Here is a 12,553-nt window from a genome sequence, read left to right on the forward strand (position 1 = left end):
TGTTCAAATCAGAAAAGGCAACATTATGCTATCCTGTGATTAAGGTAGGTAGACATTACCTCATATTAAGGCATCACAAGTAAACAAACACTTATGTGACATGCGGCTATTGTTTATTCTGCCACCACCAGTTGGTGTCGGTTGAACATGCAGAGTTCTATAGCAGTTGCAGTTTAACTGATATTGTTACATCCACCATTTTGTCAGATCTGTGACCAAGCGGATATTGACAGCCATCTTTTGTCTTCTCCCCCAAATTGTTGCCATTGTTGGAGCATTATCTGTAGGTACTCTTTTTAAGAGTTTTGTAATTGTTGATTTGGTAACCAAGCTAGCCATTATAGGGTAATATAGGCTATAGGCTAATGTTTTGCTAATACAACATTGTAAGAGTCTGTTAATTCTGTTATAGTTGCTATCAATATTATCAGTAGAAATATTGGTTGTTATAGGTGATGCGTTCACTTACTGTTGCACGTACTTAAGTGCATTTGAATGGTGATCCAACTGTTAAGCTTAGGAAAAAGAAGTAAATGAACTACTTAGCCAGTGATTAGTAGTCTTTGAACTGAACTGAACAAAGTGATTCGAATCGACAGAGTGATTCATGATTTCCATCTCTGATCTGTACACCTCTCAGGTAGGTCAAGATGTACTGAAGTGATGAGCTTGACATTTTGTCAGCTGCCGGCAGCTCTCCAGCATGTTTCAGCAGAGTGTGTTTATCTTTCCAAGCAAAGGCCAAGTGACACAGACAGCTCAGTTCATGACTCAGATGGGCTTTTTCCATAACAAGCAAAATCCACGCCTGTATTGTCTGCTTCATGAATAGAGTCTGTGATAAGGATGAACAGCTACCTTCAAAAAGTTTATGTTTAAATACAAGAAGGCACTTTCACAATGCAATGCTACTACTACTTTGTTTATGTCACTCCTTTCAAATACAATTTAAAGGGTTGGTTCACCCAAATTACAAAAAAACAAACAGATTTGTTCTTTTATTAGTTTTGGTTTTATTTGTCCAGGTTTTGAAATATGTTTGAGGTGAATGGAATTGTATTTGTGGTGCCCAAAGCACTGACAAAAGACATTACAGCAACATCTCTCTCCAGAAATAATGTCCCTTCAACTGTGGATACTGTCGCTGTTTCCTTTGTAATCACTTTCAACGGAAGAAAAGTCAGTATTAAAATTGTTGACAACATGCCCTACAAATCAAATTTGTCACAAAACATTTGACCATAGTAAATAAAAAATAAAAAACGATCCAGCATAGCTAGATACACTAAAGTTTTTGGTAAATTTTCATTGCTGGACTAAACAATCCCAACTCAGGGTCCACTTTCGAGCTTTGTCCAGGGCTCCCATACAGAAGACACAGTTGATGATCAAGACTTTAAGAAATGCTCCAGAAAAACTGGACTTTGAGTTGGTATTTTGTCAATCCACATTTCAAAGTCAAGACTGAACTCTGATGTTTTATTTTAACCAATTTAACTTAAAGGTTTAGTTTGCCCAAATTACAAAAAACCATCATGTTACAAAGATGAAAATCTCAAGTCTAAATAATATATTGTCATCAACTTTCTGTGCATCAGATTTCATGGTAAGTTTTCAAGATATCCTGGTAACACATAAAAACAAACGGGGGGAAAACCACAGCACTAAGCTCTGTGGTGGAGGAGACATTTCTCATCAGACTGATTTGTATTACTGTTATAAGAAAGTCCTCCGAGTCATACTTATAGCCATCATTGCAGCCCTGTTTGAGTGGTCTCTTTAATTCATACTTGATACAAGCACTGACTGGAAATTAAATGAGTAAAGGGACTTTACCATCAGACTGAAACATTTTTATTTGTGAGAAAAACACAACACCTACCTACTGTAGAGAGAGACAGCCTGTTCTTTTGTTGACGTTTAATCTAAAGTTTGTGTTAAACTGTATAATGGCGAGAGTATCCAGTCAAACCTCCAGTTACCCTTCCTGTAACTACACTTGCCTGTTATTCTAGATCCTCATCAGCCATAACTACTTCCTCTCTTGAGTTCAGTCGACTGTCAGAGACTGTTTCACTTCCTCTCACATGTTTCTGTCTCCATCTAGATGTTGCATTCAGGTGTTACAGTAACATTAACAGAAAACGCACGCTGACAGTAGCCCCTGATGCACAATGTAATTATGGTAGAGCACAAACACTCTTACGTTTAATTAACACCCAGAGATCCTTCACATCTCCCATGGTATTTTATCAATGTTAGTGTTTTTTAATGACCATTTGTGCAATTAATTGCCGTATTTATTCTTCAGGTTTTCCCATTTACATAAATTATATATTAGCCACATAGCTGATGCTCTTATCCAGTGTACAGATGTAGAATAATGTCCACAACATTTACAGTCACACAGCATCTAGCAATAATGAAATACAATTGTGGGAGAGATGACAGTCAAGCGCTGTAAATACGTGACAGTTCTCAGGACAGAATAAGTAGAATAATGTTATGAACAGGTTATTTATGTTTGAGTGTAATAAACATTTTGACATTACAAGATACGGTAAGTGTCAGCATCTGTATATTGCTCCACATAACAACAGCATTCATCAATCTGACTGATCAACTTAAATCTTACACTTCAACAATCATTTAAAGGCTGAGAGTAAACGTTAAACAACAGAGCCCAACGATATATTTGCATGGCTGACATTATCTGCATTTGTTTTTTCATCATAGATACAGTTTATTGGTATATTGTCATATCATATTTTTACAGTAATACTTAGTAACACATTTTGGGAAATACAGGATTCACTTTCTTAGCGAGAGTTAGGTGAGAATATTGATACCACTCTCATCTCTGTACAGTAAATACCATCAGCGGCCGGTTAGCTTAGCTTAGCACAAAGACTGGACACAGCTATCCTTATTCTGTCCAAAGATACTGCTTCAGGCCAAGAAATAGTTTGGCACATAACCCCCTTAAAACATAGAATATAACATGTTAATTAGTGAGCTTTAGCGGAGTTGGTTAGCTTTGGACAGAGACAGGCTAGCTGTTTCCCTGTTTCCAGTCTTTATGCTAAGATAAGCTAACCGGCTGCTGGCTGTAGCTTTATATTTACTGTACAGACATATGAGTGGTATCAATCTTCTCATCTAACTCTCTGCAAGAAAGCAAATAAATGTAATTCCAAAATAACTATTTACATGTTCAGAGATGATATATTATATTCTACGAAAAAACTTAGAACAAATTTACAACAAATATTGGTTTCACTGTTAAAACCAGTATCAATCAGGCTCTACTATACAGCACCATGCAGCTGCATATTCAAACCTGTTACTCAATAAGAGAAAGAAAATGTATTATCACATAACACGGTCAGAAAATAGTACAGTGCCGTGTGTCTACCCTCACTGCTCATTTATCATTATCTCCAAGGTTTAAACTTTTTCTTTAAGTCTTCAATCTTTAGAAATTCTTGAAGGCTTTTCAGGGGTGATTTAGGAGTCGGAGGTTTGTTTTCCAGCTCTCGCTTGACGCCGTTAGCCCTTCCTGCGTGGGTTTTTCCGCGGGACCCAGATAAGCTTCTTCTCAAAGAGCCACCAGGAGCTCCCCGCTCAGGCACAGCGCCTTTCTGTTTATCATCCTGGTACTTTGATGGAGAGTAACCCGCAGCTCCAACGGGAGATGGATAAGCAACGGCGCCGCCATCTGTTTCTGTGTCCTTTCGTCTGACTGGTGGCAGAGAGCTGCTCCTCGCTCTGGAGTTTTTGTTGAACGTCCTCCCTGTACGTCCTGACTGGTCAACCGGGTTCCCCAACAGACTCTGCTTCAACTTGTAGCTCTCACCAGACGGTCCTATGAGGTGAAGTGTGTCATTCATCGCACGTATGAGCACTAAATCGTAAATGTTTTTCTTTTTCTGAATCCTCTCTAAAAGGGCCTTGCCTTCATAATTCATGTCCTTCAGGGGAACTTCCTGTGTGCGTAGTGATTTGTTGAGATCGTTCAGGAGGCTCTGTATTTTACCGACAGCTGTGCTTGCGCTCTTCCCCAGTAAAGTGACGTTGAAGCCATCGCCAACTTGACACACGTCCATTTTAACATTATGGCTGTCCAGAATACAATTAATGTCTTTCTTCCTGAGGCGGTCTGCGTACATAAACACATCTGCATCAACGACAAAGGACTCTTTTCCAGGTCTGACTGAGCAATGCTGGTCTGGTCTTGGAGAAGAAGAATCTCTGTACTCTGGAGACAGTGGATGGGAAGATGGGAAAGCACGCAGAGGCTTGTTTCGGGATCCTGACCGGCTTCTGTTACCATCTGAGCTGTTGTTAGCGTAGTATTTGGAAATGGCTCCAGAGGAAACCATCGGGGCTGGTGAGGATGAGTACGGCGCGATGTCCGTCTTGGTTTGTGATTTAAGAAGCGACTCCAAAGAGGCCGCCACAGTTTTAAGTTTCAAAAATGATCCCTTGACACGCACCCGATCGCTGCTCAGATCTGTGCACACAAAGCCATTTGACCTGAGGATTTCTCGCACTTCTGTCTTATTGGGGAAAACATTCAAATGTACTGTCGCCTCCACGGGGACATCCATCTGAGAACGAGAGGTGGAGAAAAACACAGAGTGACACACGACGAAGGTGCAGACAAACAAATGTGAATAAGGAAATGATTAATCCGACCTAACATAAGATGGACAAATGTTCAGTTAGCTGAAGGTGGTAAGGTGCTTTCACTGTTAAATGATATTGCTGATGATTCACACTGGTTGTATTTTGCATTTTTTGTGCTTACATGGGCCTGTAAATGCTTTATTCCATGCAACCATGTTTCAAGCTAATTAATTAATATTTAATGGTCAAAAAACACTTTGTTTTAGCAGGAGCTACTCAATTGCAGGTGTTTTCAGTTATAGTTATAGCAATTTCTACTGATGGCCATTAGAGGGCAATTAAGTCCACAGATTAGTTAATAACCACTAAAAGAAGAAATTAATTAAAGTATGTAGATTGAAACTTTCCAGAAATCATCTTAAGTTAACTTTTCTCGATGTTTTAATGGTTGTTTATCCACTTTTATTGACTTCACCACCTAAAATGAGCTTTATGGGCTTGATGAGCGTGTTGAGCCCCATGATTGATGACTTTACCTCTGGCTCCTCGAATATGATGAAAGCCTGTCCCGGCTGATAACAGGAGTAAAGCACCGTCAGCGCCTCCCCTCCTCCGCGTTAGGCTGTCAGGAAATAAATCAGCAGTTTATCAGCCGTGCTGTCAGCTGGAAAAACATCCAGCACCCCCAAAACCTCAATCATGCTTCTCTTCTTACTCAAGTACTGTAAGTAATATTTTTAGGTACTTGCACTTTAAGTATTTTCATTTCCTGCTACTTTCTACTCCACCACATTTCAGAGGGAAATATTGCACTTTAATACTACATTTATTTGATGACTATAGATACTGGTTACTTTGTTTGATTCAGGTTAATAATAAAAAATATCAAGAAATAAATTGTGGTGTTTTTTTATAGGTTAAGATAAAAACTTTATTGATCACTGGGGGTGAATTCAAAAGCTACCCAGAGGTATTTAGAAGAAGTTTAAATGAGCTCCACCTTCCAATCCAATAATATAACACACATTAGTCTGAAATTGGCCCTCCTGCATAATGTGTACTTTTACTTAAGTCAGACTTTGAATTCAGGACTTCCACGTGTAATTTCACAGTATTTCCCCCCTGTGGTAGTACTACTTTTAGTCCAGTGGCTAGGTGACGGATATCAAAGCAGCCATGTGATCTTTCAAGGTGACATGGAAAGTCCAGGACGTTTCATCGAAAGTGAAAGTTATTTCCTCTCAGGGAAAATGTGGCGCTTTGGCAGATGCGGTTGCTTTTCAACATCTGTAAATGAAGATGAGTGGCCGTAAACGAGTGAATGCGTCGACTAAAGTAGTAGAGATGATAAGCACGTTCTCTGCCAAGCAGAAACTTGTGTTTTCTGATTGGAAATATCGCCCGAACTTTTCAGAAACTCTAGCGAGTAAACTTCACGTTCACTCGCTAATATTTCCGTTACAGGCGCACAAAGTGAATCTGCAGTGGAGGTGTCAGTCAGGTGTCACTTACTTTACAGCTCTCTCCTGTGAACTTCATGACTTCACTTGTTTCCATCAGTGTGGCGATGCTCCTGGCTGCGCGTGAAACCGAAAGCAGTGTCGTCACGTCCGCTTCATATTTACACAATAAAATAAAATAAAACGAATTAAATAAAACTCCTTCTCGACCCTTTTCCAGAAAGGAAAAGTACTTTTTTTTTTATAATTTAAATTATAATAATACTACATTTACTCAAGTAATGTACGTAAGTACAATTTTTAGGTACTTATACTTTACTTAAATGTTCTGTTATAATTCTACTTTTTACTCCACTATCTTTACTTAAGTAAAAGATATGAGCACAGTAAAGTTTTATTGGTATAAATCAGAATGAAAACAAACTGTAGGTTTGTTACACTGAGATCCTGACCCACAGTAAACATGTGGTGCAGCATCGCCCTCACATGGATCTTCATCAGTATTACAGATTTTATGTTGTAGAATAAACTAATTAAACACTAGTTGCTCAATATTTCAAACGGCATGTCTTCAAATGTTTCTCAGATTTTGTGTGATTGCATTTGGGTTTCCACAAATTACAATATTAAGACAAACATTTTTACTTTTGTCAATGTCAAAGTTGGCTACAGTCCAGGCAAATCCTGTTCCACACAAGAGCTGATCACCACAATGTAATGTAATAAATGTGAAACCAGCTGTAGACTGAATGTATTTCTTGTTCTATGACAATCCAGGGACGCCATTACTGTGTCAACTGTGTTTCTTTTATTAACTGAAATAGTTTTTCTCCGATTGCAAATGAAGTTACAAAAACAGCAAATGTGTTTAGGATGATGTTTATTTTAACTGTGTTTCTCATCAATCTCTTGTACAGTTCTTAAGTGATCATTAACATACGTTTTACTGTGATAATTAAAACTCTGGACACAGACATTCTTTCCTCTTGAGCATTACAGCATCGGAGACAAATCTGGGAATTATCTGCAGGTTAGAACTCAGAATATGATCTTTATTTCTCCTCAGCAGATGAACTGGATCTCCAACAACTCAGACGAAATCTGCAGATAAAAAAAAGACATTTTAATAAATCCCTTATTGTAAAACATGAAGAGCCATCAGACTGACTTGGAGGAAATCTGTATCCTCACCTGCATCAAAGTCTTTGACGCAGTTCACTCTGGTCTCAATGAGGAGCCACAACGTCGAAGCTGTGAAACCTGGGAAAGAATAAAAACCCAGTATTTATCAGATGCTTAAGTTACAACACTTTTTGTATATTTACATTCATACAAGAGGCATCATCCAATAGCTGGGCTACATACAAAGAGGTAATGAGTAAAATCTAACGAGTACAGCAAGATTTGAGCAAATAATAGAATGATGAGACAAACCATCAAACAAAATGTTGAACTATCAAAACATAGTTCAGTTAAAATCACTTGAATGACAAATGAAACGGGATCCTGACAATCCAGGTTTGATCAGTGTTCTACGATTGATTGAATAGTGAAAAATATAGAAGTAGTTCAGGTAAACGTACCACTTGACCTCATGACAGACTTCTGCACTCAGCAGCAGCCACTCCTGTAATGCAAAATAAGAGATTTCAGTCAATAAGTTAATGGACACTGGAGCAGTGCGACAAGTATTTCGTCCGGCTTCAAACGTGATGATGACAATGTTGGAGGTTTACCTATAACCCTGCCATGAAGAGTCACAGCAGGGCCTCAAACAGCCCCACATCTCTCTAGCAGACACAACAGGAAAGGACAGAGCCACAGCAGGCTGAGCCTCGCTGGAAAGGTCTGCACACGTCGACTTTTATTACCACACTTCAGCTCTGACTTACGATTTCATTATCTGTCACAAATGCTTATCACAGCCTTTAGCAATGACCAAAAAATGGGTGACTAGCTGACAGAAAGCTTCCCAAAACTGCATTCATTTTCTATATATAAAAAAAATAAGACTATTTGTACAGGACTAGTGTTTTGTATCTTAACATAGTTTCCTAAAACAGGCGTTGGAAAAGAGAGTCAGAAAATGTTATCAACAAATAAGGCAAGTCACAGGTTCTAAAAGCTTTTATATTTTTTTCACATCAGTTTCATCCTCTGATCAAACCAGTAAACATAAGTGTTCAAACTGCGTCACATCTTCAGGACAAGACATTCAAGTAGTCCGACTTCTTTTGGCTTGAAGAAATGAAAAACACATTTTCCAAGTTCTAATCCTGCGTCCCTGTGTTCAATAATTTTTTGTTACATGCTACGTACCGTATCCCTGTATTTGATAAACCACGCCCAAGGCAATCCAATCACATCTAAAAGGATTTAAATTCCACTAGAAATCAAACCATGCGCACATATTCCATTTCACATGGAAATACGTCACATTACAGAAGCTAAGACCCTCTAATTTCTGTGTCACTGACTTTAAATAGACTTTGCTCACAAGAAATGTTTAAAGATGGTAGATTGGTCTGAGGCAATGCAGCAGTATTGCAAGTAAACAACATGACAAAACCAGTATATTCAGGCCATGTGCTCTCTTTAGATAAAAAAAAACTAACCTTAAATCATACTTGAGCACCAGATGTCAGTCAGGAGGTCTGAACAGGGCAGGGCCGGGCTTCATCTCTGCAGTCCTGTAAAAAAGGAGGATTTAATTTTAAGTACCAGACATATTTCCAAATTTTACCACTTTACACGCATTATGTACCGTGAAGGGATGAGAGTGTAATGGCTTATGTAAGGATTTATTGCCAATTTTGAGTGAAATTTGTTACAGTTCTGCAGTCTGTATTGATACATGATTAGTATGCAGTATGTTTTCTCACAGATTTGTGTAATAGTATAACAAGTTTGACAAACCAAATGTATTAAATTAAAAACCATGGGAATGCCTTGCCACTCTTGACATTATGTGTATTTCATGTTATACAATATACCAATGCCCCGTTAATGTATTAGAATACTGATTTATAATGATCAGAGAACTGGCCTACCAGAGAATACCGACCAGCTGAAAATGCTTTAATATAGTTTTAATGAAGGCTACAACTTAATTGATAACCACGCAAAAAGATAGTGGTACATGTCGATACCAAAATAATGTCTTCTGGATATTGTGACATTTAATATTTCAAAGTTTCAAACAGATTAGCAGCGAACTCTGCTTATATAACTGCAGAGAAAACCTGCACACTCATCTCTTCATGGCACATGGTCTCCATGAGATTAGGGGGTTCATGGGCTCCATGAGGTTATTTTACCTCAAGGTGCACATATATTAGAAAACAGCATAAACAATTAGGGCAGGCTCAAATATGTAGAAATAATAATTTACTTTAAACGATCTATGGATACAAATTACAGTTTGTCTGAGGTTTACCTATAACCCTGCCATGAAGAGCACACAGCAGGGCCTCAAACAGCCCCAGATCTCTCTAGCAGACACAACAGGAAAGGACAGAGCTACTGCAGGCTGAGCCTCGCTGGAAAGGTCTGCAGAATTAATATGAACACTTAAAAAAGTTTAACGTTAAAATGAACGTGTTTGCACTTTGTTTCCTGTGTTTAGAACATGCAGAGCTTTTCACTATACGATACATCCACACGGGCGGGGAGATAAATCGCTGCTGCCAGAGTAGTAACAAACAACAGTCTTACCTTCCCATCTTAATGCTGGATTTTGCACACACACGTCTTCAGTCTGTAAAGACAGAATAAATAAATAATGGCTGTTAAAAACTCATAAGTGTGTTAGCAGCTAGCAGAAGTAACACAGCGCCCGCGTTTCACCAACTTTAACTGTTTAAAACAACATTTCCTCAACAGAACCGCCATTTTACCACAACGGTTCGCTTTTAGTAATATTTCACTCAATCAGAAGCTCAACGTTTTATAATTTAAGTAGGATGGTCGTGGATTAATTCAACGTACCTCTTAACTCACCCGCTGTGCGTTCAACTGAACCCGTTGACAGGATGTGACGTATTTCCTCTACTTCTACTTCTACTTCTTCTTCTTCTTCTTCTTCTTCTTCTTCTTCTTCTTCTTTTTTTACGGCAGTTAGAATCTTTAACGATGCACGGGGTCGTCCAGCAGGGGGCAGTAAAATACCAAAGATAGCTGCCGGGGATTTGAACTGAATTTAATGTCTTCGCTTATTGTGATTTCTGGGTGAAAGTCTGTCTATATCTGGATGGGCAGTGGCCGTGGCAGTAGATGAAAATGAAATTACAGTAATGAAGGGCTAAGAAACATGTTATAAAGCCAATAAAGATGAATACATTAGCAAGCTAGCAACATTTATGGCAGTTTTCAAAACAGAACTTAAGCTTTAATACTTAACAGCAATAGCACAGTGCAAAAAAAAGAGACAAGGTAAAATACTAAAACAAGGAGATAAAGTGTACAAAACATGACATTTAAAGTTATGAAATGAAGAAAAGCCAAAGAAATCAAATGGGTTGGTGAATACATACAGGAATAGCCCTACATGAGGATAGACATGAGTTGTATTGAATTACGAGAATTTAAAAAGAATAAAGAAATACAGTAAAGACATTCAAAACAAACCACATTGTATTAAAAGATAAATGCATTCAAAGAAGAGACTTTGAATCAGTCTGACTCACTTCCTCAGGCTGGAAATGTCACAATAAATCTTCACCTTTAGCACAAACTCCAAAGTAAGATACAGAATGGAAAATCCTTATATTATTATCACATCATTCAAAAAAATCACTTCCCGTTTTCCCATGTAGACTGATCACATGTAAATTCGGCACATTACAGCTTTGTACTAAAGTAACGATTTATTCATAAGGCATTTACTTCAATAAAATGTTGAATTTTCATAGGACAGATTTATTGTATTTTTGACAGGTTTTATTTAACACGATTTGAAAACTGCTTTTTAGCCTCCGACATGGACCATTTCTATGTAGGAGGGCTTTTATAACCCAGTGGACAGCCGTTGTTGGTGGGTGTTGGCAGCTCTGGAGCTCCACGAGGAGGACGCTCGTGGTGGATGACTCAGACTGCATTGCCGTACAACAATACAGACCATAGAGGAACAGACTTCTCCTTGGCCGTCTGTTGTGGCCTGAACCATCAGCAGACTTCCAGGATGAATTTCAGCTTTGTTTGCCTGCAGTGATGCTGACCGCTCGCCCAGCTGATGTGATTTGCATACCCATGAAGACCCAAAAAATGAATCTGAATCTGTGTTTAGACAAAAACACGGGCTGTTTTAGCTGCTCCTCTTATTTCACGCATGACTGATTTAGAGGAAGTTTGTTTGTTTTATAAAAACAAAAATGGAGCCAAGCAAAGACGTCAGCGTCACGGCTCTGTTGAAGCTATAAATAAGAAAAGGCTGCTTTATCTTTTATCCACTGTCTCTGAAGTCTCCACCCAACAATATACTCTAGACTTATCATAATTTGATCTCTTTGAATAATCCTATTTCAACCATGTCCCAGGATTTATCCTGACAGGGTCTGTTTTGCTACGTGAACATGTCTGTGCAACACCAACAACAACATAAACAGTACAGATCAGGCAAAGCTTGAAATAATTTACCAGACTTGAACAATCAGATGATCACATTTCAGCCTCGGGGAAGAATCTTAAAATAGCTCAATGACCAAAATGCTTTTCCTAAAGTTAATTTTACTTTCATATCAGTTGTTATTTCATAATAAGGCAGGGCTGCAGCTACTGAGGACGGTGAGGTTGTGTCCTCTGTAATATGCAGGGACTTTGGGGGGTTTCAGAGACCAGGATTAGGCGTTGGGTTTGCATTGCAATTGATGGAGAACAAAACGGAGCCAAAAAGACAGTGAATATTGGTGTTCAGAAACACGACAAATGAACGCTAATGTTGCTCGTTGCGTAAATAGGCAACCATAATGTGATATTACAGTATGTCAATGTTGTATTTGTGCTTCCCTCAAGTGGCCAAAACAATGACTACTGCTTTAAATACACACGTTAAAGGTAGTTCAGCATGGAAACAAAACAACAAGGGTCCTCTTGTTGACTTTTTCCTGAGCCTTTAACAACAACCTCATGGTCTTCATCGAGATGACTCGCCAGATGTCATTGTGTGTAGGTCACATGATGACAAATGAGACAGCTCCATGACGAGTGAGGAACACCAGCCTCTGACGAAGACCATGGTACACAGTCAAAAGCCCCGGGAAATGCTAACAAATGAACATTGTGTTAAGATTATTTGGTTGAACTAAAACAGTTGTATTTCTTTATCAAAATGTTATTCCTGGCAATTTTATGAATTTAGGGCGTTCGATTGTAAAGGAGTATTTCTAAAATCCTGACTATGGTCCTGCGATAAGGGTATGAGTCCAATTTGGGATAGCAGTCTAGTAACAACAGGAGGCACTGCTAAA

General features: G+C 38.6%; 1 protein-coding gene, 1 long non-coding RNA gene and 2 other non-coding genes across 5 annotated transcripts; all 4 read right to left on the reverse strand.

Moving 5' to 3' along the window:
• Nucleotides 1-1,838: 1,838 nt before the first annotated feature.
• rbm43 (RNA binding motif protein 43) lies at nt 1,839-6,212 on the reverse strand. Its single transcript, XM_070921938.1, has 3 exons — nt 6,142-6,212; nt 5,166-5,251; nt 1,839-4,610 (listed from the first exon to the last, which is right to left on the reverse strand). Exon 3 carries the CDS (start codon nt 4,608-4,610, stop codon nt 3,435-3,437), a length of 1,176 nt encoding a protein of 391 aa, XP_070778039.1. The 5' UTR covers nt 5,166-5,251; nt 6,142-6,212; the 3' UTR covers nt 1,839-3,434.
• Nucleotides 6,213-6,952: 740 nt separating this feature from the next.
• Nucleotides 6,953-10,132, reverse strand: LOC139299361 (uncharacterized). 2 transcript variants are annotated; one of them, XR_011598776.1, is made up of 6 exons: nt 10,077-10,132; nt 9,804-9,846; nt 8,705-8,779; nt 7,673-7,716; nt 7,281-7,349; nt 6,953-7,190 (listed from the first exon to the last, which is right to left on the reverse strand). It is a non-coding gene; the product is annotated as an uncharacterized lncRNA (long non-coding RNA). The 2 variants fall into 2 exon arrangements; XR_011598777.1 differs by having other exon boundaries at nt 10,089-10,130.
• On the reverse strand, nt 7,809-7,943 carry LOC139299551 (small nucleolar RNA SNORA9). The gene has a single exon (XR_011598835.1). It is a non-coding gene; the product is annotated as a small nucleolar RNA SNORA9 (small nucleolar RNA).
• Nucleotides 9,509-9,644, reverse strand: LOC139299550 (small nucleolar RNA SNORA9). The gene has a single exon (XR_011598834.1). It is a non-coding gene; the product is annotated as a small nucleolar RNA SNORA9 (small nucleolar RNA).
• Nucleotides 10,133-12,553: the final 2,421 nt, after the last annotated feature.

Source organism: Enoplosus armatus, chromosome 16 (assembly GCF_043641665.1).
Source record: "Enoplosus armatus isolate fEnoArm2 chromosome 16, fEnoArm2.hap1, whole genome shotgun sequence".
Lineage (NCBI taxonomy): Eukaryota > Metazoa > Chordata > Actinopteri > Centrarchiformes > Enoplosidae > Enoplosus > Enoplosus armatus.